This window comes from Stenella coeruleoalba (assembly GCF_951394435.1).
Source record: "Stenella coeruleoalba genome assembly, chromosome: 9".
NCBI classification, from domain to species: Eukaryota; Metazoa; Chordata; class Mammalia; order Artiodactyla; family Delphinidae; genus Stenella; species Stenella coeruleoalba.
In genome coordinates, this window is record NC_137155.1 from 29,773,608 (window position 1) to 29,798,132 (window position 24,525).

At 36.1% G+C, this 24,525-nt stretch overlaps 1 protein-coding gene across 7 annotated transcripts in view; it reads left to right on the forward strand.

The window, feature by feature from the left end:
* Positions 1-24,525, forward strand: part of RUNDC3B (RUN domain containing 3B) — a 147,743-nt gene that overhangs the window by 12,727 nt on the left and 110,491 nt on the right. For all 7 annotated transcript variants that reach the window (XR_013829877.1, XM_079932197.1, XM_079932199.1 and 4 more), the window contains exon 2: positions 11,079-11,194. Coding sequence is in view for 6 of the 7 variants with exons in the window: in XM_079932197.1 (XP_079788323.1) it covers positions 11,079-11,194 (116 nt within the window). In the remaining variant the exon portion in view is untranslated. The remainder of the gene's footprint in view (positions 1-11,078; positions 11,195-24,525) is intronic.

Consider the following 24,525-nt stretch of genomic DNA (forward strand, 5'->3'; position numbering starts at 1 on the left):
AAATAAAAAGCTTTCAAATTTAAAAAAATCTAATAACTTCAGTAGTAGAATTGTCTATCTAGTTACTAGATAACTTACCTATGTTAAAATATATTACTTGAATATTTTCACTTGTCATTGAGTAAAGAAGAATTGGGTTCCAAAGGGATATGTGATCCAAGTGTACAGTGAAAGTATTCTTTATTAAAATGATTTTAATTGGGAGTTATTTCATATAAGAAGTCAAATGAGATATTTTAAGATGAGAAATTTTCTTGGTTTGAATACTTTGTAATTTTAAATAAATTTTTTAAAATTGTCCTTTTTTTTGAAGATAGTGCTTCAATGTTATTTTTCATGTTGTGCAATCTTGCTCTCATCAGTCTGCTTATATAGCAGGACAAGATGTTAATAATATACTATCTCAGCCTTAAGGTACCTAGATTAACAATTCTATTTTGAAAGAAATTTTGACAGTAGAGGTGGGGAAAATATTTTAAAATATACTTCTCTCCCTTTTTTTGATTTTTACATTGAGCAAAAGTTAAAAAAATGGTAAACACTGCCAAAATAGACTTTTGAGTTTCACAGTATATATTCCAGATGGTTGGAACTTTTTTATTCTGTGTTTCAATAAAACTTTATTTACAGAAACAGGCAACTGGTTGGTTTTGGCCTGTGGACAATCGTCTACAGACTGCTGCTAAATGGATCTATGAAAAGTATTTTTTTCTCCTTACCAAGGAATTTAAAGTATAGAAAAAAATAAAGGGGAAAATACACATGATGGTTGGGAGTTCTTAACTTGCATAAAACTTGAAAAAAGAAGGCAAATTGCTGATTCAAAAAGATTTGGGGGGGGTTCTTTTTTTTAAAATTTAATTTAATTTTATACAGCAGGTTCTTATTAGTTATCCATTTTATACATATCAGTGTATACATGTCAATCCCAATCTCCCAATTCATCCCACCACCACCCCCACCGCCACTTTCCCCCCTTGGTGTCCATACATTTGTTCTCTACGTCTGTGTCTCAATTTCTGCCCTGCAAACCGGTTCATCTGTACCATTTTTCTAGGTTCCACATATATGCGTTAATACACGATATTTGTTTTTCTCTTTCTGACTTACTTCACTCTGTATGACAGTCTCTAGATCCATCCACAACTCTACAAATGACCCAATTTCGTTCCTTTTTATAGCTGAGTAATATTCCATTGTATATGTGTACCACGTCTTCTTTATCCATTTGTCTATCAATGGGCATTTAGGTTGCTTCTATGACCTGGCTATTGTAAATAGTGCTGCAATGAACATTGGGGTGCATGTGTCTTTTTGAATTATGGTTTTCTCTGGGTATATGCCCAGTAGTGGGATTGCAGGGTCGTACTTCTATTTTTAGTTTTTTAAGGAACCTCCATACTGTTCTCCATAGTGGCTGTATCAATTTACATTCCCACCAATAGTGCAAGAGGGTTCTCTTTTCTCAACACCCTCTCCAGCATTTGTTGTTTGTAGATTTTCTGATGATGCCCATTCTGACTGGTGTGAGGTGATACCTCATTGTAGTTTTGATTTGCATTTCTCTAATAATTAGTGATGGTGAGCAGCTTTTCATGTGCTTCCTGGCCATCTGTATGTCTTCTTTGGAGAAATGTCTATTTAGGTCTTCTGCCCATTTTTTTGTTTGGGTTGTTTGGTTTTTTTAATATTGAGCTGCATGAGCTGTTTATATATTTTGGAGATTAATCCTTTGTCCGTTGATTTGTTTGCACATATTTTCTCCCATTCTGAGGGTTGTCTTTTCACCTTGTTTGTAGTTTGCTTTGCAAAAGCTTTGAAGTTTCATTAGGTTCCATTTGTTTATTTTTGTGTTTATTTCCATTACTCTAGGAGGTGAATCAGAAAAGATCTTGCTGTGATTTATATCATAGAGTGTTCTGCCATGTTTTCCTGTAAGCGTTTTATAGTGTCCGGTCTTACATTTAGGTCTCTAATCTATTTTGAGTTTATTTTTGTGTATGGTATTAGGGAGTGTTCTAATTTCATTCTTTTACATGTAGCTGTCCAGTTTTCCCAGCACCACTTATTGAAGAGGGTGTCTTTTCTCCATTGTATATCCTTGCCTCCTTTGTCATAGATTAGTTGACCCTAGGTGCGTGGGCTTTCTATGCTGTTCCATTGATCTATATTTCTCTTTTTGTGTCAGTACCATATTGTCTTGATTACTGTAGCTTTGTAGTATAGTCTGAAGTCAGGGATTCTGATTCCTCCAGCTCTGTTTTTTTCCCTCAAGACTGCTTTGGCTATTGGGGTCTTTTATGTCTCCATACAAATTTTAAGATTTTTTGTTCTAGTTCTGTAAAAAATGCCATTGGTAATATGATAGGGATTGTATTGAATCTGTAGATTGCTTTGGGTAGTATAGTCATTTTCACAATATTGATTCTTCCAATCCAAGAACATGGTATATCTCTCCATCTGTTTGTGTCATCTTTAATTTCTTTCATCAGTGTCTTATAGTTTTCTGCATACAGGTCTTTTGTCTCCCTAGGTAGGTTTATTCCTAGGTATTTTATTCTTTTTGTTGCAGTGGTAAATGGGAGTGTTTCCATAAGTTCTCTTTCAGATTTTTCATCATTAATGTATAGGAATGCAAGAGATTTCTGTGCATTAATTTTGTATCCTGAAACTTTACCAAATTCATTGATTAGCTCTAGTAGTTTTCTGGTGGCATCTTTAAGATTCTCTGTGTATAGTATCATGTCATCTGCAAACAGTGACAGTTTTACTTCTTCTTTTCCGATTTGGATTCCTTTTATTTCTTTTTCTTCTGATTGCCGTGGCTAGGACTTCCAAAACTGTGTTGAATAATAGTGGCGAGAGTGGGCAACCTTGTCTTGTTCCTGATCTTAGAGGAAATGCTTTCAGTTTTTCACCATTGAGAATGATGTTTGCTGTGGGTTTGTCTTATATGGCCTTCATTATGTTGAGGTAAGTTCCCTCTATGCCCACTTTCTGGAGAGTTTTTATCATAAATGGGTGATGAATTTTGTCAAAAGCTTTTTCTGCATCTATTGAGATGATCATATGGTTTTTCTTCTTCAATTTGTTAATATGGTGTATCACATTGATTGATTTGCGTATATTGAATCCTTGCATCCCTGGGATAAATCCCAGTTGATCATGGTGTATCATCCTTTTAATGTGTTGTTGGATTCTGTTTGCTAGTATTTTGTTGAGGAATTTTACATCTATATTCATCAGTGATATTGGTCTGTAATTTTCTTTTTTTGTAGTATCTTTGCCTGGTTTTGGTATCAGGGTTAATGGTGGGCTCATAGAATGAGTTTGGGAGTTTTCCTTCATCTGCAATTTTTTGGAAGAGTTTGAGAAGGATGGGTGTTAGCTCTTCTCTAAATGTTTGATAGAATTCACCTGTGAAGCAGTCTGGTCCTGGACTTTCGTTTGTTGGAAGATTTTTAATCACAGTTTCAATTTCATTACTTGTGATTGGTCATATTTTCTGTTTCTTCCTGGTTCAGTCTTGGTAGGTTATACCTTTCTAAGAATCTGTCCATTTCTTCCAGGTTGACCATTTTATTGGCATAGAGTTGCTTGTAGTAGTCTCTTAGGATGCTTTGTATTTGTCTGGTGTCTGTTGTAACTTCTCCTGTTTCATTTCTAATTTTATTGATTTGAGTCCTCTCCCTCTTTTTCTTGATGAGTCTGGCTAATGGTTTATAAAGTCTGTTTATCTTATCAAAGAACCAGCTTTTAGTTTTATTGATCTTTGCTGTTGTTTTCTTTGTTTCTATTTCATTTATTTCTGCTCTGATCGGTTTCGTTTGTTCTTCTTTCTCTAGTTCCTTTAGGTGTAAGGTTAGATTGTTTATTTGAGACTTCTTGTTTCTTGAGGTAGGCTTGTATTGCTCTAAACTTCCCTCTTAGAACTGCTTTTGCTGCATCCCATAGGTTTTGGATCATTGTGTTTTCGTTGTAATTTGTCTCTAGGTATGTTTTTTTTTTAATTAATTTATTTATATTTATTTTTGGCTGTGTTGGGTCTTCGTTTCTGTGCAAGGGCTTTCTCCAGTTGCAGCAAGCGGTGGCCACTCTTCATCGTGGTGCGTGGGCCTCTCACTGTCATGGCCTCTCCCATTGCGGAGCACAGGGTCCAGATGCACTGGCTCAGTAATTGTGGCTCATGGGCTTAGTTGCTCCGCGGCATGTGGGATCTTCCCAGACCAGGGCTCGAGCCTGTGTCCCCTGCATTGGCAGGCAGATCCTCAACCACTGCGCCAACAGGGAAGCCCTCTAGGTATATTTTGATTTCTTCAGTGATCTCTTGGTGATTCAGTAACGTACTGTTTAGCCTCCATGTGTTTGTGGTTTTTTTACGTTTTTTTCCCTGTAATTGATTTCTAATCTCATAGCATGGTGGTCAGAAAAGATGCTTGATATGATTTCAGTTTTCTTAAATTTACTGAGGCTTGATTTTTGACCCAAGACGTGATCTATACTGCAGAATGTTCTGTGTGCTCTTGAGAAGAAAGTGTAATCTGCTCTTTTTGGATGGAATGTCCTATAAATATCAATTAAATCTAGCTGGTCTATTGTGTCATTTAAAGCTGTGTTTCCTTATTAATTTTCTGTTTGGATGATCTCTCCATTGGTGTAAGTGAGGTGTTAGAGTCCCCCACTGTTATTATTTTACTGTCGGTTTCCTCTTTTATAGCTGTTAGTAGTTGCCTTATGTATTGAGATGCTCCTATGTTGGGTGCATATATAGTTATAATTGTTATATCTTCTTCTTGGATTGATCCCTTTATCATTATGTAGTGTCTTTCCTTGTCTCTTGTAACATTCTTTATTTTAAGGTCTTTTATGTGATATGAGTATTGCTTCTCCAGCTTTCTTTTGATTTCCATTTTCATGGAATATCTTCTTCCATCCCCTCACTTTCGGTCTGTAGTGTCCCTAGGTCTGAAGTGGGTCCCTTGTAGACAGCATATATATGGGTCTTGTTTTTGTATCCATTCAGCGACCCTGTGTCTTTTGGTGGAGCATTTAATCCATTCACATTTAAGGTAGTTATCAATATGTATGTTCCTATTACCATTTTCTTAATTGTTATGGGTTTGTTTTTGTAGGTCCTTTTCTTCTCTTGTGTTTCCCACTTAGAGAAGTTCCTTTAGCATTTGTTGTAGAGCTGGTGTGGTGGTGCTGAATTCTCTTAGCTTTTGCTTGTCTATAAAGCTTTTGATTTCTCCATTGAATCTGAATGAGATCCTTTCCAGGTAGAGTAATCCTGGTTGTAGGTTCTTCTCTTTCATCACTTTAAATATATCATACCACTCCCTTCTGGCTTGTAGAGTTTCTGTTGAGAAATCAGCTGTTAACTCCTATGGGAGTTCCCTTGTATGTTATTTGTCATTTTTCCCTTGTTGCTTTCAGTAATTTTTCTTTGTCTTTAATTTTTGCCAATATGATTACTGTGTGTCTCGGCATGTTTTTCCTTGGGTTTATCCTGCCTGGGACTCTCTGCGCTTCCTGGACTTGGGTGGCTCTTTCCTTTCCCATGTTAGGGAAGTTTTCGACTATAATCTCTTCAAATATTTTCTCTGGTCCTTTCTCTCTCTCTTCTCTGTCTGGGACCCCTGTAATGTGAATGTTGTTGCGTTTAATGTTGTCCCAGAAGCCTCTTAGGCTGTCTTCATTTCTTTTCATTCTTTTTCTTTATTCTATTCCGTGGCAGTGAATTCCACCATTCTGTCTTCCAGGTCACTTATCCGTTCTTTTGCCTCAGTTATTCTGCTATTGATTCCTTCTAGTGTATTTTTCATTTCAGTTATTGTATTGTTCATCTCTGTTTGTTTGTTCTTTAATTCTTCTAGGTGTTTGTTCTTTAATTCTTCTAGGTCTTTGTTAAACATTTCTTGCATCTGCTCGATTTTTCCCTCCATTCTTTTTCCAAGGTCCTTGATCATCTTCACTATCATTATTCTGAATTCTTTTTCTAGAAGGTTGCCCATCTCTGCTTCATTTAGTTGTTTTTCTGGGGTTTTATCTTGTTCCTTCATCTGGTACATAGCCCTCTGCCTTTTCATCTTGTCTATCTTTCTGTGAATGTGGTTTTCCTTCCACAGGCTGCAGAATTGTAGTTCTTCTTGCTCCTGCTGTCTGCCCTTTCGATTTGGGGGGTTTCTGATGTGAAATATAAGAAAAGAAATAAACCTGCTTTCTAATGAACATATACCTGAATACTGTGCTCATTATCATCCATAGTCACTATTTTTTTTTTTTTTTTTTTTTTTTTTTTTTTCATAGTCACTATTTTACATTACATTTGGGGTGGATTGTATCATATCTCCTTGTTGATTATTAACGGTAGGTATTATATTAATGGCAGAGGATCATTACCCCCACACCTTGGTAAAGACTGATAGTGATAATAATATATTATAAGGAATCCTGTAAATTTGGTCTGAAGTAGTGGAAAGAATTCTCTCTTACAACTTGGATACTTATGTTCTTTTAAAAAATATCACTCTTATGAATGACTGTATACTTTTCTGAACCCCTTTTAGTTTAGGTTTTTTTGGCTGTTTTGGGTCTTTGTTGCTGCGCGCAGGCTTTCTCTGTGGCGAGCGGGGGCTATTCTTTGTTGCGGTGCGTGGGCTTCTCATTGCGGTGGCTTCTCGTTACAGAGCACGGGCTCTAGGCACGTGGGCTTCAGTAGTTGTGTCATGCAGGGTCAGTAGTTGTGGCTCGCAGGCTCTAGAACGCAGGCTCAGTAGTTGTGGCTCACTGGCTTAGTTGTTCCACGGCATATGGGATCTTCCCAAACCAGGGCTCGAACCTGTGTCCCCTGCATTGGCAGGTGGATTCTTAACCACTGTGCCACCAGGGGAGTGCCCCCCCTTTAGTTTTGAAATGTGATGATTCTGTATGCTTTTATGTACTTTACTTATCTTAAGGTATAATTCCATGTAAAGGGATATAACAATATAGATAAGAAAATCTGGTTTTTGTGAAATGATTTTTTTTCTGAAGCATGTTTGATAAATGGTTAAGATTACATAAGCTTGTTGTAAAGAGATGGGAATACATTTCTTTCCTACTCGATTGCTCTGTGTATATGGGACTATATCTGTGTATATTACTAATGCAGGGCCTAAGTATTAAAGGTGAATTTTCATTCTTTAAATAGTTTCTTTCCAGTAAAGAGTGTACATATTTAACACAGTAAGTTATTTTGGCCTGCAAGAAAATTCTTTTTTTATTATTGAAGTGTAGTTGATTTACAATATTGTGTTAGTTTCAGGTGTGCAGCACAGTGATTCAGATATATATATATTTAGATATATATATGTGTATATGTATCTATATATAGATATATACGTACTACTTTTCAGATTGTTTTCCCTTATAGGTATTACAAAATATTGAGTATAGTTCCCTGTTCCCTGTGCTATACAGTAGGTCCTTGTTGGTTATCTATTTTATATATAGTAGTGTGTATATGTTAATCCCAAACTCCTGATTTATCCCTCTGCCCACCCCCGTTCCTCTTTGGTAACTGTAAGTTTGTTTTCTATGTCTGTGAGTCTCTTTCTGTTTTGTAAATAAGTTCATTTGTATGATTTTTTAAAAATTTCATATATAAACAATATCATATGATATTTATCTTTCTGTGTCTGGCTTACTTCACTTAGTATGATAATCTCTCAGTCCATCTGTGTTGCTACAAATGGCATTATTTCATTCTTTTTTATGGCTGAGTATATTCCATTGTATATACATACTACAACTTCTTTATCCATGCATCGATGGACATTTTGGTTTGCTTCCATGTCTTGACTGTTGTAAATAGTCAAGTAAATAGTGCTGCTATGAACATTGGAGTGCATGTATCTTTTTGAATTATGGTTTTCTGAGGATATATGCACAGGAATGGGATTGCAGGATCATGTGGTAGCTCTATTTTTAGCTTTTTAAGGAAAAGTAATTTTATTTTTGACTTTATTGTCACATTTTTTGCTTTTAACTATTTGTTGTTACAATTATGTTACAAACTTATGAGCTGTGGAAGGAATTGATATGGGTATAATGAATATTGTTTTAAACGTAGTTTTGGTAACCATCTCACCTTTCTTGGTATGTTTCCAAAGGGAAAAAGGTAGTTCCTGCTTTAAGTTTGATGGTTTTAGTCACATTTTTTCTTATTTCTAAGCTAACAAAAATTTCCTTTGGACATTGAAGGTGGGAAAGAAAATCTTTTAAGAGAGAGACATTTCAAAAACCACACTTAATTAAAAGACCCTTTCATGTAAATTTTTGACTTTTTAATTCTTATGTAAAAGCTGTTACTTAGACTTGATTTGGTATTTTTAGACATTCATCAAATTGTCATTTCATTATTTTAAAATCAGTCCTTTTTGGGAAATAGATGACTAATATTGTCATCATTATCAGGAAATAGCTCAGCATCTGTGTGGTGTTTTTTGGATGTATTGAAATTCTTTTTACAGGTTTGGTTTTTATAGCATGTCTTACTTACTGTGTTATGGAGGAAAAGCTTCTCACTCTTCTGGCATAATGGAACTAGCCACATGACTAGAGAAGTAGATGTTGAGTGGGAAGACCTGGCTAGCTAGAAGTAAAACATGGACTCTAAGGAACTAATTTGCCTTCTGAAGTTTTGATTTGTGTTGACAGGAGGAGAGTAGGCTATAAATGATAAAGCAATGCTGGGAAACATTATTTTTCTTCATTATTAACCTTGTTAAAATAGAAATTATTTAAAAAGCTTTCTCACCCTTAAAATAGCTTCATGCTTAGAAATAACAGAAATTGTGTCTAATGATATACTTTGGGATATTTGCACCTTTGTTTTAGTTTTTAGCCAGATACTGAGTTACAAGTAATATAGTGCTCTGAGGTTCACCATTTTAGGTTTTCATCATGCAGACAGTGTCTTCTAGAGGAGACGATGCACTAATAACATGATAGAAAGGCATGTTTCATTGACTACTGATTGATCTGTACATGGCTCTTGATGCTACAGAGATATATGTTACTCTCCATGGCTTTTCCTTCCTATTACGTTTACAAAGAAGAAAATTTCTTAGGTAATTTTGTGTTATTCCTAGAGGACAGTAGTGGCTAAAATCTTACCAGGCTGTTACAGGTGGAAATTGAGTTCTATCCTAGCTCGTTTTGATGAAATAAGCACTCTATTATTTTTATCTTTAAATGTCGTTTTCAGTTCATTTCACCTATGTGCTTACTATCTTAGATGCCATGCTTTTTTGAAGTGGTAGATTACTCCTACCTCGGGTGTGATTGCAGAGTTAGATTTCCCATTCCGTTCTATCTGTTAAAGATTAGAGGGAAACATTCAGAAGTTTCCTTCTTTTTAGGTCAAAGGTGGAGGTGGAGACTGTATGGTTTTTGTTTATTCATTTTAGGAACACTTAGCGTTTCATTCTTTTACTGAATAAGAACGTTATACTTATTTATTCTTATTAGAAGTTTGCTGCAGATTGGCAGCACTTTTCTAGTGTATTGTCAATGAAAAGGGCATAGGACACAAAAATGAATTCTTAGTATTGCTAATGTTCTAAATTACAGTGTAGTAAATAAATACGTTTGACTGTTTTTTTCCATTTCCCTATACATAATAACTGGCAGTGAGAGAGTTTTTAATGTTTTGACAAAAATTTGTAAAGGGCACAGAATAATTGTAATTCTTTCCATTGATTATTGGGATCACTTTGCATGGTTTCAGCTTGCACAGTCATTTTTATGTGCAAAGGGAGGACTGCCTGTATTTTAGACATTACTCAGTTCTAATATAGTAGTAAATGTTGATAGATATAACTCATATAAACAAATCTCTTTATATTTGTGTTTATACTTGTCTCCTATATTTTTTTGTCCTGATTGAATAAGCATTGCCAATAAGCCTAAAACCTAAGGAACAATTTATACTCCTTTATCTCCCTCATAGTTTACATTTCTAATGATTTAACAACTCTCATCGTTATCCCCTTCTCTTCATACCCTATTGATTGTCTTTACTTAGGCACTCACATATCACCCTTCATAGGCTATGACTGTAAAGGGATGGTATGGTTATAAAGGGATAGCATGAGGGAAATGCTAGGGGCAACAGAACTGTTCAGGATCCGAATTTTGGTGGTGGTTACAGGAAGGGTATACATGTTAAAAATCATAAACTTCCTTTTTGTCTTGCTGTGACATTGGCCTTTAAATGTTTCTTTGCCACGCCTTCAAAATAGATCTTAAAAATAAATCAACAAGTACTTACAGAGTACATCGTTCAAGGCATTGTCCTATGTGCTGAGGAAGATATAAACACACAGAAGCAATGTTTCTGCCCTGAAGGAACTTATATTCTAATAAAATAGAGTTAGACCACACAAGTAACAGCAGTAAGATAAATTGTACTCATCTCTTAAAGGAAATACCAACAAAATGCTAGTTTGTGCTAGGAATCTGTAGGAGGATAATTCTTCATTGAAGAGATGGCATTTAAGCTGAGTCTTGGAAAATGCACTGGTACTTGGCAGTCAAAAATAGAGACAAAGGACGTTCTGAAGAGAAGGAAAAGTATAGTGCACTTTACAGAGTTGTAAGTTTTCCTATTATAGCTCATAAAAACTTGGGATCTACACCTCATGAATACTCACAACCTGTTTTATTCCATTTTGTGCTCGAAACTCTTAGAAACATTTTGGTCTGACGCTGCAGTCTCTTACAAGTAGTATTATGGCTTTCAACTTAATAATTTCGTTCATCTTTTTTATTCTGATTTTACTGATTCTGTGGACAATGAACTATTTCTAACTCTTAATGTAGTCAACAGATAGTAAATATATAAGTGAAAAGTCTGATATTTCTGTAAAATTTTCTATTGACAGAATGAATTTGAGTAAATGGAGTTTTCAGAATATATAATGTTATAAAGTATTTCTGTAATACTTCTCTCAATTGCTTTCCTCTAGTTTTTCCTATTTAGGTGAATGAATCAAGTCTACTTAAAAGCAATCGTAATCTCTTTTTTTCCATAGGTTTTCTGTGAAGACCCTGATTGATCGGTCCTGCTTTGAGACAATTGATGATTCTTCTCCTGAATTTAACAATTTTGCCGCTATTTTGGAACAGATTCTAAGTCACCGGCTGAAAGGTAATAGCGCTAATGTATTATTTATTCTGCCAACAGCTCTCATATTAATAAGGTTGAAATTTTAGAAACCATACAGTCTGGTGTGTGTAGCAGCCAAGCAGCATCTTGAGAAACATAAAACTGATTTTAGAAGGTCTAATCTTTTGGCTGTGTTCCTGTAAAGAATCTCTATTCTTGGATTTATACCCATTTCCAGGATGCATTAAAAATATTGAATATATTAATTGACACATACAAGAAGCAGGATCACTTTCTATATGTAATTAAAATAAAAGTTTAAATTAAAAGGTAGCCCATCTTCAAAGATTACTAGTTGGTATTTTAATTAGTTTACAGAGAAGCATCCAGGCATTAAGTTTGTTTGCTTAATCTTTTCTTCATTAAACTCAGAATCTTTGAAAATTTTTTAGCTGTAAGTAGGTTAAAAAAGAGCTATGTAAAAGAGATGCTGGACTTTAAAAAAAATAAATCAGTAAATGTATTAATGTCAGAAATGTAAATCTCTTAAAATTTAAAAGGGAAGATGGGAGCTGTGTTCTCTCAGAATTATAAAATATTTTTAAATTAAAAATATACATCTGTAAAACATAGCTGATAACATCAAGAAATATTATGTAGTATAAATTTTCGTAATAATAAATAATAACTTTATCACAATTCCATTATCTAGTTTTCCTAAAGGAGACTTGATCTTAGATGTTTTCACTTAAGTTTTTATTATCTTTACAATCTTAATAGTATAGTAGTTTCAAATAAGTAATCTGTGTGGTAATATAATTTATGAGAATCTCAAATTTAATCTGAAGGTTAATCTGTTTTGTGCTTTTTGATGCTGAAAGCATCAGTTGAGCAGTCCTGTGGGCTTATAACAAATGGTTGGATTTAATAAATGGGGAAACAAAATCTGAATTCATTCAGCCCTTTGCAATTTAAAATGAGATCCATAAAAATCACTGGTGCTTTTCTGTTAAAAGTTTGTTGTTCTGTATTTTTAAAGGGTTATTTATTTTTCTTATTTTGCTGTTCTGTATTTTCTAAAATTTCTGTCATTAGTGTGTTACCTTTTATGAGAAAATAAGTTTTTATGAATGCAGAGCGTCTGAAAGTATTTTGAAATATTGTCATGGTTACTATATTGTGTGGTGATCGTATTTTAAAATTTTATACATAATCTTATAAATAATACTTTAAAACACATCAAGTACAGCAGAGCTTGATGTATCCTAATGTTCCAAGGATTTTATCATAAGACCTCAATTCCCTTGATTTGGTATACCATTTAGCATTTAATTCGCTCACAAAATACGTAAACAACTCTAACAGAAAACAATTAGACCGTGTTGATATAGCCGTGCTGAGTTGCGGGGTTGACTAACTACCGCATAAGTGGACCCCTCCTGCATGCCTGTGTGCCATCTTCTGAGTCATGCCTCAGCAAAATACAGATCATAGGCCTTTAGACTTACTTCATCACCATGAATGTTATTTCTGAGAAGCCAGTGAACTACTGTGTTGCGAATAGAATCTCTCGTTGATTTATGGATAAGAATTCCACGAGTATGACAGTAAGACAGTAAGAAAGATGATCCAATGAGGTTTGTGTGAATTTTTTAAGCTAGGTAAGATTAATAATTCAAAACATGCTTTTTAAAAAAAGTACCTGTTGGGACTTCCTTGGTGGTGCAGTGGTTAATACTCCACACTTCCACTGCAGGGGGCATGTGTTCGATCCTTGGTCGGGGAACTAAGATCCCGCATGTCAGACATAAATTAAAAAATTTAAAATAAAAAAAAAGTTCCTATAGGCCGACTATGGTGGTCACTGTTATTACTATAGATATGAATTATGAAATGATCTGTAACTCTCAAGATGAGGTAGTTTATTAAAGATTCAAGTGTCTAGAAACTTCATATAATATTGCCCATTTTTTGGTATTCTAATATGTAATAAATTGCTTTTACTTTTGGAGACGTTATGTAATTATTTGGGAGGTTTTTTTTGAGTTTTTTGGTTTTTTAAATATTCATTTATTTGTTTTGGCCGCGCCGGGTCTTAGTTGCGGCAGGCGGGATCTTCTTTGCGGCATGTTTAGTTGTGGCATGCAGACTCTTAGTTGCGGCATGTGAACTCTTATTTGTGGCATGCATGTGGGATCTGGTTCCCCGAGCAGGGATTGAACCCAGGCCCCCTACATTGGGAGCATGGAAGTCTTACCCACTGGACCACCAGGGAAGTCCTGAGAAGTTATATAATTATTTCAATAGTACAGTGTGTTCACTTAAAATTTAGTTATTTTTTATTTTTTTGCGGTACGCGGGCCTCTCACTGTTGTGGCCTCTCCCGTGCGGAGCACAGGCTCCAGATGCGCAGGCTCAGCGGCCATGGCTCACAGGCCCAGCCGCTCCGCGGCACGTGGGACCTTCCCGGACCGGGCACGAACCCGTGTCCACTGCATCGGCAGGCAGAGTCTCAACCACTGCGCCACCAGGGAAGCCCAAAATTTAGTTATTATAACAACTCATTTTTTCAATGTTTTTCTTGATAGAAGTACAAATTTAAAGTGTATAACTTCATGGGTTTATAAGATTTACTTTTCTCTAGCTACTTTTTATTTTTGAAATAAAAGGGTGTTTAGTTTATCAGTTTTTTTCAGAGAAAACCAAAATTCATCCCCAGACACAATGTAGGCTGTGCTGACACAGGTAACGGGGAGAGCTTCATTCATTCTAACAGCCCCATTATTGAAAAAAAAGGAGGCTTTTAAAACCACATATATTAATCTTGTTTGCAGTAATTCCTTAATAAGATGATGATCTTACTTTTCTGGACTATATTTGAGAACTAAGAATTAACACACCACCAAATGTAAAATAGATGGCTAGTGGGAAGCTGCTGCATAGCACAGGGAGATCAGCTCGGTGCTTTGTGACCACCTAGAGGGGTGGGATACGGAGGGTGGGAGGGAGATGCAGGAGGGAAGAGATATGGGGGTATATGTTTATGTATAGCTGATTCACTTTGTTATACAGCAGAAGCTAACACACCATTATAAAGCAGTTATACTCCAATAAAGATGTTAAAAATAATAATAATAAAAACTATTTATTTCCTTTAAAAAAGGAAAAGAAAGAATTAATCACAGAATATAAAATTCAAAGAGGCCTTAGTTCATGTCTTCAGTTCAGTCATTTTTGGACTTTTACTTTAAAGCATACTCCTTCTCTCCAGCCCACTCCCACCTCCCCTAATAAAAGACACTGCAGATGCTAGACATGTACGTGGAAAGTCTGGTTGAAGCTGAGTAGGGAAATCGGGCATTTTGTCAGCTCGGCAGCAGTCACACCCCAGTTCCACAGCACCACTTCAGGCAGCGCTGTGAATCATAGCTTAAAAATCACTACTCCAGTTTCCCTCCTACTGAAGCCATCCGCTCAATGATATTTACAACCTGTGGACATACAGTCTTTGTTTTAATACTTCTGATATTGGGGAACTTAGGACAGTAAAGTAGGGCCATCAATTTTGGGGCAGTTTAGATTGTTAGAAAATTCTTATGTATAAGAAGCCAACTTATGTGACTGTGCTTTTCTGCCTCTTTAAAATTGTGGGCCTCATAAATATTAAACGATTGCTATTCTATAATTCTTTCTCCTTAGTTACCCTTTTTCTTTCCTCCAGGTAAAGTGTCTCTAGTTATTTCGATCTTCTGGAACCACTATAGTCTTAGTTATTCTTCTGGTTTATCACTGGTTTACCGAGATCTTAAAATGTGGTACTCAAAGCTGAGTAAAGTGCTTCAGATAGGCTAACTCCTGTAATTTGAGATTACAGTGACTTTTTGATTCCCGCATCACACTTCTGTTCACATTGAAATTAGGGCCAAGTAAAATCCCAAGGCTTTTAAAAAATTGCTTGTTTTATGTTTTAGATTCTCTAAATGAGTTGCCTGAGATCAAGTTTGAAAGGAATAAATGAAGTGTTATTTTCTTCATCATTCACTTTAGAGATAGATGAGGTGGCTATAAAATTGAAATTCTACTTCTGGGAAGATAAAGTGAACATACTTTCCCCTATTTCTCCCACTTACTATAACCCAAAACCCTGGACCTATAAAACACAAGGCTCTGAAAGGTAGGGAGAAGAAGTCTAGGGACTTCAGGACCTTAAGAATGGCATGGTGGTGGGTTTCTTGGATTTTCTGGTTGCTTTACATCTGACACTGAGTACTGGATAAGCCAGTAGCTTGCAGACATCAACAAGCACATGTACACACACACAAACACACAGTCTGACAAGGACCTGCTCTTTCTAGCGAAAGGACCAGGAATAGAACAGCCTGGCAAGACAGAACACTTTTAGACAGTATCTGCTCTAGTTTAGTCAAATACCACAGAAAAAGTGTGGCACTACCCCTAGCCAGGCCTGAAGAGGCTGAATGGAGAACCTAGAAGTCCACCCTCATGAGACTGTAACAGGGCACCTCAACACCACCACAGTGTGGTATCAAGAAAGACCAAGCAGAGAGCTGGCGCTTCTTCCCTTTTCGGTGGTTGTGAGCCTTCTCTTCCCACCTGCCCCCACAGTGTGTCAGTGGAGAGCCTGGACTTTCATCCCTACCCAGCAGTAATGAGGTTGTGTCAGAAGAGGTGTATTGGAGAGTTATATCTTTGACCATCACCCAGCGGGTGACAAGGCTACCCTCAGTGCATTGTCAGTCAGCCTGTACTCCCACCTCCCCCCAGCGGTAATGAGGACCCCTCCTTCAAGTGTCAGTGAAGGCCAACCGGGAAACTTGGACTTCTCCCTCCACTTGCCAGGAATGAAACGTGGTGCCCTCCACCCTCTGACCTTCCCCTGATGGAGCAGTGTCATAGAACGCCAGTTAAAACAGAAGGTTTAGGGACTTCCCTGATGACGCAGTGGTTAAGAATCCGCCTGCCAGTGCAGGGCACACGGGTTCAATCCCTGCTCCGGGAGGATCCCACACGCTGCGGAGCAACTAAGCTCGTGTGCCACAAGTACTGAGCCTGCGCTCTAGGGCCTGTGAGCCACAACTCCTGAGCCCGCTTGCCCCAACTACTGAAGCCCACGCACATAGAGCCCATGCTCCGCAACAAGAGAAGCCACTGCAATGAGAAGCCTGCGCACCACAACAAAGAGTGGCCCCCGCTCTCCACAACTAGAGAAAGCCTGCACGAAGCAATGAAGATCCAACGCAGCCAAAAATAAATTAATTATTTAAAACAAACAAACAGAAGGTTTAAATAAGATCATAGTCTCATAACATAGTATGAACATATCCAGGTTTCATTTGAAGATCACTTTTCATACCAAGAACCAGGAAGAGCACAAGTTGCGTAACAAAAGACAATAGATGTCAACACTGAAATGATAAAAGGTGGTAGAATTACTGACAAAGATCACAGATCAGTCATGATAAAAATGCTTCACTGAGCAATTCCAAAGACACTTGAAACAAGTGAAAAAGTAGAAAACCTCAGCAAAGAAATAGAAAGTAAAAAGAAGAAGCAAGTGGAAATTTTGATATGGAAAAGTACAAAACTAAATTAAAAAGCTCAGTGGATAGGCTCAACAGGAAAATGGAGGGGAAAGAAGAAAGAATCAGTGAACTGGAAGACAAAACAATAGAAATTTCCTAATCAAATAACAGAGACTCAAAATAATCTAAAATTAGAAATAAGAGACTGAAAAAAAAAAAAAAAAGCCTCAGGGATCTGTGGGACCGTAAAAAAAGATCTAAAATTCCTGTCATCAGAGTCCTCAAAGGAGAGGTGAAAGAGGAAAAGACTGAAAATGTACTCCAAGAAATAATGGCTGAAATTTTCTCAAATTTGGCAAGAGAGGTAAACATACAGATTCAAGAACCTAAATGGATCACCGAGTAAATCCAAAGAAATACATGCCACAGCACATTATAATTAAACTTTTTAGAAATAAAGACAGAGAAAATGTTGAAAAGTAGCCAGAGGGAAATGATATCTTGTCTATAAGGGAAAAACGATTTGAATGATAGCAGATTTCTCATCAGAAACCATGGAAGCATTTCTGTCAACTGCTGAAAGTAAAATGTCCACACAGAATCCTATATCCAGCAGAATTAACCTTCAGTAATGAAGGGAATATCTAGACATTCTCAGATGATGGAAAACTAAGGGAATTTATCGCCAGCAGACTTAACTCTAAAACTGTGGCTAAAGAACCCTCTTTAAGCAGGAGTGAGTCATAAAAGAAGGAACTTTTAAAAGGAAAGAAGAAACATGGTAAACAAGAATGTGGGTAAATACAATAGGCTTTCCATTTTATTTTGTAGTTTTCTGTTTGTTTCCTCTGGTTTTGGTTTCTCTGTTTCCTTTTTCCTATTTTCCTGTGAGTTACTTGAAAATTTTTTAGAATTCCATTTTTATTCATCTCTAGTCTTTTTGAGTGTATTTCTTTGTGTATATTTTTTAGTGGTCGCTCTAGGTATTACATTATATATACATAACTTGTCACAGTCTGTTAGTGTCATCATTTTCCAGACTGAAATTTAAAAACCTTACCTTTCTTCATAGACATTACTCTCCCTCATCTATAATTGTTTTAGATATTTCCCCTACATGCATTTAGAATTAGTGTTATAATTTTTGTTTCCACCATCAAATTTAATGTAGAAAACTCAAGAGGAAAAGGCAAGTCTGTGGTTTCAGGTTGCTGCTTTGTCCAGCACACAGTCTGGGATAGACAAGGCAAAGGGACTTAACTGCTGTGTCATTTCTTGAGTTCCAAGGTCCCTAGACAATCTTCCTTTTATTCTCCACCTTCAGAATCTTCTTACAGTTTTTTTTTTTGCGTATAATATCCAGGATTTTTGGTTGTATTTAACCGGAGGAGAGTACATCTACTTTATCTTTTCCGGAACCAGCAGTCTCCTTTAATTTTGTAATGTGAAGAATTGCATCAATAGTTTTTCTAATGTTAATTCATGCATATATACTTGGGAAAAATCTAACTTGAACCTCATGTATTGTTTTAGTATACTTTATTTAGGATTTGGTTTTGATTCTGAGTTTATGAGCAAAATTTGTCATTTTTCTGTTTGGTACTTGTTTTGGTTTTTGTTATCAAGATTATATCACCTCATTAAACAAATGAAGGTGTTTTATCTTTTATTATTCTTTGGAAGAATTTTGCATGAGCTTGCAATCATCTGTTAGGGAGAATTTGCCAGTAAAAACTGGGTCAAGCAGGGCGGGGCGGTGTGCATGCACAAGTGCACTTTAACAGCTAATTTACCTCCTTTAATGCTTATAGGTCTGTTTAGGTTGTTGATTTCTCTATTCTATGTTCTGTTCTACAGTTGTCAATGTCTTCTATATCCTCTTAATTATTTACTCTCTAGTGAGTTGCCATTTTTCATTTCAGTGTGACACACTTAAAGTAGACGAATTCAACTGTGAATGGTTTAAAAAAGTCAAAGCTCACTGAAGAGATCTAAAGATAAGTCACATATTCATCCTTATGGCATTGTTAAAAGCTAAGATTCTGCTTTTTAAAAAAAACCCACTCCCTACCCTCATTGTTTGCCAGCTGTCCCCCTCCTCTGAACAATAGGGTATACAGTTGTTCTTCAATATCCATGGAGGATTGGTTCCAGGACCCCCTGGATACCAAAATCTGCAGATGCACAAGTCCTTTATATAAAATGGTGTAGCATTTGCATATAACCTACGCACATCCTCCCATAGAGTTTGAATCATCTCTAGATTACTTGTAATACTTAATACAATGTAAATGCTATGTAGATAATTGCCAGCACCTGGCAAATTCAAGTTTTGCTTTTTGGAACTGTCTGGAATTAAAAAAATTTTTTTTTCCGTTCATGGTTGGTTGAATCCATGGATGCAGAGGGCCATCTGCATTTAATTCAGTCTGCTGTTAAAGAACGAAACAAAAGCTCCATTAGTGAATACCTGGTATTATTTTCTACACAGATGTCCCCTTTTGCGTCCCTAATATTGATTATTAGTTATTTTTCTCTTTTTTCATGAGCACTATTGCCAGAGATTTGTTCATTTTATTAGTCTTTCAAATAATTAATTTTTGGCTTTGTTGATTTCCTTCTCTCCAAATACTGCTTTGGCTACATTTACAAGTTTGGATATGTATTATGTTTACTAATATTCATTTTTAAGTAATTTCTACTTTTCATTATTATTTCTTCTTTGGCTTAGTGTTATTTGGAAGTTTAGTTTTAATGTTTCTGAAAATAACTTTTCATTTTTACTTCTATGTTAATTGAATTATGGTCAGAGAATTTGTTCTGTATGGCAGATTTTTTTGAAAGTTGTAAGATTTGCTTAATGGCCTAGTTTATGATTAGTTTTAATAAATGTTCCATATTGAGAAGAATGTGTATTCTCTAACTGTTGATTATGTTTTTCAAATGCTAGTCACATTTTTGTCAGTTTGATCTGTTGATAACTTAGAAATTTTGGACTATTTTATTATTCTGATGGATTTATCAGGTTATTCTGGTAGATATGTCTCTTTTTGCTGTCTGTATTTTGAGTCTATTTGATGCATTCAGTTTCAGGGTTTTTGTAAATTCCCTTATTTTCTGTTTATTTTTCATTTTTGGCCTCTTAAGTATTTCCGTGGGGTTTTTTGTATGCTTGCTATGTTTAAAAGTGTATCTATTATATTTTATCCAGCATTTCTAATTTCCTTTTGTTTTGTGTTGGGAGGAAAGATTTTCCTATAATTACATGTTTCCCACTTGAAAGACAAGTTCTTGCTATTGCTAAAGAGAGTTCTAAAACTTTTTCTTTTCTTTGAAAATTATCATTGCCCTTTGTTGTTGATTTTATAGTGAACAGTTAAACTTAATGGTCAAAATGTATAATGTTGAGGTAAAACAAGTCTGGCACCAATAGTAAGTATTCATTATTTCCTTTTAGATAGTTTCGATTGTCATGTAATTAAAAAAAATTTTAATTAAAAAATACTCAGGTGTATATATCTGTATATTATATATCACAATGCTATAGTAATATATAATCACTACATTATATATATTCATATTTAGGTAATACAGTATATAATGTATTATATATTTTTTTAAGTTTAGATCCTTTTTCCTATTTCCCTTTTTATACATAAATTCACCCATTTCCATCCTCTAGCCCTGGCTTTTAAATACTTTTTTGTTCCTGTAGATACAAGGTTTTTTTCTACTTGACATTGAGGTCTATTTCTGGTTATTACCCACTGAAACTATTACTTGAGTAACCATTTCAATTTCCACTTCAGTGGCGCTCTTCTGTTTCCTCTTTATTCCCTTCTAGCCAGTTCCTAATAAGCTTTTCCTATAGGTGGATTTTCTCCTTCCTCTTCTATGTATTACTGTGTTCCAAACTCTCCATTTCAATTTTCTTAGCTCTGGAAATTTTTCTAAGAAAACTTGCCTGATTTTTCTACTGTATCCTTTTTCAGACAGCATGGGTTCTGTTTATCTTATGTCTTTTAGTATGCCATACACTTTACCATACTATAGCCTTCAAAAAGTTAACTCAACTTATGATGCTAGAGAAGGTGGAGTAAGTTCACTACTACCCTAACTCTCTGTCTTAGCATGCTTGGGCTGACAGGACAAAATGCCACAGACTGGGTGGCTTAAACAACATAAATTTATTTCTCACAGTTCTGGAGCTTGGCAAGTCCAAGACCAAGGTGCTGGCTGATTGAGATTTTGGTGAGAGCTCTTTTCCTGGCTTGTAGATGGTTGCCTTCTTGATGTGTCCTCAGACGGCAGAGAGAAAGAGAATGAGAGTGCTTTGTGGTGTCCCTTCTTATAAGGACACTAATCCTACAGGATCAGGACCCTACCCTTATGACCTCATTTAACATTAATTACCTCCTTATAGGCCCTATCTCCAAATATAGTCACGTTGGGTGTTAAGGTTTCAACATAAGACTTCGGGGGGAATCAGTTCAGCCCACAGCACTCTTCTACCGATTGCAGTTAAAAACTCTGGACAGAATGCAACAAGCAACTACTTATATACTTCGGAAAGTAAACAATAGCAGCCAGGTTGGGGAGAGAGATCAAAATCTGAAGAAGAACCATCATAGGAATGAGTGTCCTTTGTATTTTTTTCCCTCCTATATCCTCAGCCTTAACCTGAGGGGCCTTTGTCTTTAATTGTGCTATGGATGCAGACAACAGCAAAGACTCCAACAGTAACCTTCTCTTTCTGGCCAGAGTATCTGGAAAAGGTCCCTCTGTGAGCCAGAGAGTATTGAGGCTTCCCATTTTTTCTCTTTTTTCTTGCTGCTTTCCCCCAAGAGCTGCTTGAGTTGCCCAGGATTGTGCCGTCGTGTGAGAGGCTAAAACTCTAAAACTTTTTATTTACATTAATGTTGCAGGAAAAGGAAGGATCTGGGGGCTGGAGTCTATCAGGGAAGAGAGCCCTGGAAAGGGGAATGCCCTAATTCTGTATGTAATGACCAGCATAAGTTCTGGCCTCACACCCAAGAATGTGAGGACTGAGCTAGGATGCAAACCACCACCCAAATCCCAGAGCGGCATATATATCGGTAAGGCCCAAAGAAGCATAGCTAAGGCTTTACAAACTGAACTTAAGTTGTAACCACTGCCCACATAAAGCAAGAAAGAACTTGGCTATCTGAATCTAACTGGGTCGATTGCCTACCAAAAAAACCCAAAACAAAACAAAAATCAACATATTTTAGGGATTGTAATAGGATTTAGAGTGTCAAGATAATATTTAAAACATCCAATACAAAACTTAAAGTTACTTCATGTATGAAGAACCAGGAAAATATGACCAATTGTCAGAGGAAAAGACAATCAAAGATGCCAATCCTGAGATAAGTTAGCAGGCAAAGATGTTAAATCAACCATTAAAACCATGCTCCATGATGTAAGGTAAATATTCTTGAAATGAATAGAAAGATAGAAGTTCTGAATTGAGAAATAAAAACCTCATAAAGGACCACGTGGAAATTTCAGTACATAAAAGCAAAATATCTGAAAACATTTACTAGGTGGGGTTCTATAGCAGAGTGGAGATAATAGAGCTGTGTATGAATTTGAAAATAGATCAATAGAAATTATCCAAACTGAAGAACCAGAGCCTCAGGGACCTGTTGGACAATAGCAGAAGATATAATGTTTGCATCTTTGGAATCCCAGAAGGAGAGGGGCAAGAGATTGGTGCAGAAAATACGTTAAAAAATATATAAAGCTATAAGTTCCTGGATCTGGGAAAGGAATAAACTTATTGGTCCAAGAAGCTCAGCAAACTTCTGAAAAGGTAAACTCAAAGTTAAGCACTCCGAGATACATCATAACTAAACTTCTGAAAATAAAAGATAAAAAATCTCGAAAGCAGACAGAGAAATATAGTACATTATGTACAGGGAGGGACAATTCAAATGACTATAGGTTTTTCATCAGGAACCGCGGAAGAGAGTGGAAGAACATCTTAAAATTCTGAAAGCAAAGAACTGCCAACTCAGAATTCTGTATGCAGTGAAAACATACCTCAGAGATGAAGGCAAAATAAAGAAATACTCAGATGAAGGAAAAGTAAGAATTGTTACTAGTAGACCTGGTCTAAAAGAAGTGCTAACTAAAGTTCTTCAGACTAAAAGGAGATGATACCAAGGAAACTTAGAACTTTGTGAATGAAGAAGGAGCCACAGAAATGGTAAATATCTGAGAAAATATAGCAGATTTTTTTCCTTCAAGATTTTTAAAATATAACTGTTGAAAGCAAAAATTACAACATTTCTTGAGAGGTTTCAGTGTTTGCATATATAATGTAAATGACATTTAAAACAAAGAGGGGAAAGTAAAGGGACCTATGTGGTCATATATTTTACTTGAAATGGTAAAATATTAACTCTAAGTAGACTGTTAAAGGTTAGCTTTTTTTTAATTGGAGTATAGTTGATTTACAATGTTGTGTTAGTTTCAGGTGTACAGAAAAGTGAATGTTATATGTATACATATATCCGTTCTTTTCCCATATAGGTTATTACAGAATATTGAGTCGAGTTCCCTGTGCTATACAGTAGGTCCTTATTATCTGTTTTATATATAGTAGTGTGTTTATGTTAATCCCGATCTCCTAATTTATCACTTCCCCCGACACTTCCCCTTTTGTACCATAAGTTTGATTTCAAGATCTGTGAGTCTGTTTCTGTTTTGTGAATAAGCTCACTTGTATTTTTTATTAGATTCTACATATAAGTGATATCATATGATATTTTCTTTTTCTGTCTGATTTATTTCACGTAGTATGATAATCTCTAGGTCCATCCATGTTGCTGCAAATGGCGTTATTTTGTTCTTTTTTATGCCTGAGTAATATTCCATTGTATATATGTACTACATCTTCTTTATCCTTTTCTCTGTCAGTGGACATTTAGGTTACTTCCATATCTTGACTATTGTAAATAGGGCTGCAGTGAACACTGGGGTGCATGTTATCTTTTCGAATTACGGTTTTCTCTGGGTATATGCCCAGGAGTGGGATTGCTGGATCATATGGTAGTTCTATTTTTAGTTTTTTAAGGAACCCCCATACTGTTCTCCATAGTGATTGTACCAACTTACATTCCCACCAACAGTGTAGAGGGTTCTCTTTTCTCCACACCCTCTCCAGCATTTATTGTTTGTAGATTTTTTGATGATGGCCATTCTGACTGGTGTGAGGTGATACCTCATTGTAGTTTTTTTTTTTAAGGTATTTAAAATTTTTTATTTATTTATTATTTTTGGCTACATTAGGTCTTTGTTGCTGTGCGCGGGCTTTCTCTAGTTGCGGTGAGCAGGGGCTACTCTTTGTTGCGGTGCATGGGCTTCTCATTGTGGTGCTTCTCTTGTTGTAGAGTATGGGCTCTAGGCGCCCGGGCTTCAGGAGTTGTGGCTCCTGGGCTCTAGAGCACAGGCTCAGTAGTTGTGGCGCATGGGCTTAGTTTTTCCACAGCATGTGGAATCTTCCCGGACCAGGGCTCGAACCTGTGTCCCCTGCATTGGCAGGCGGATTCTTAATCACTGCGCCACCAGGGAAGCCCCTTATTGTAGTTTTGATTTGCATTTCTCTGATAATTAGTGATGTTGAGCATCTTCTCATGTGCTTTTTGGCCATCTGTATGTCTTCTTTGGAGAAACGTCGATTTAGATCTTCCACCTATTTTTTGATTGAGTTGTTTGTTTTTATATTGAGCTGCATGAATATATTTTGTATATTTTGGAGATTAATCCCTTGTAGGTCGCTTTATTTGCAAATATTTTCTATTT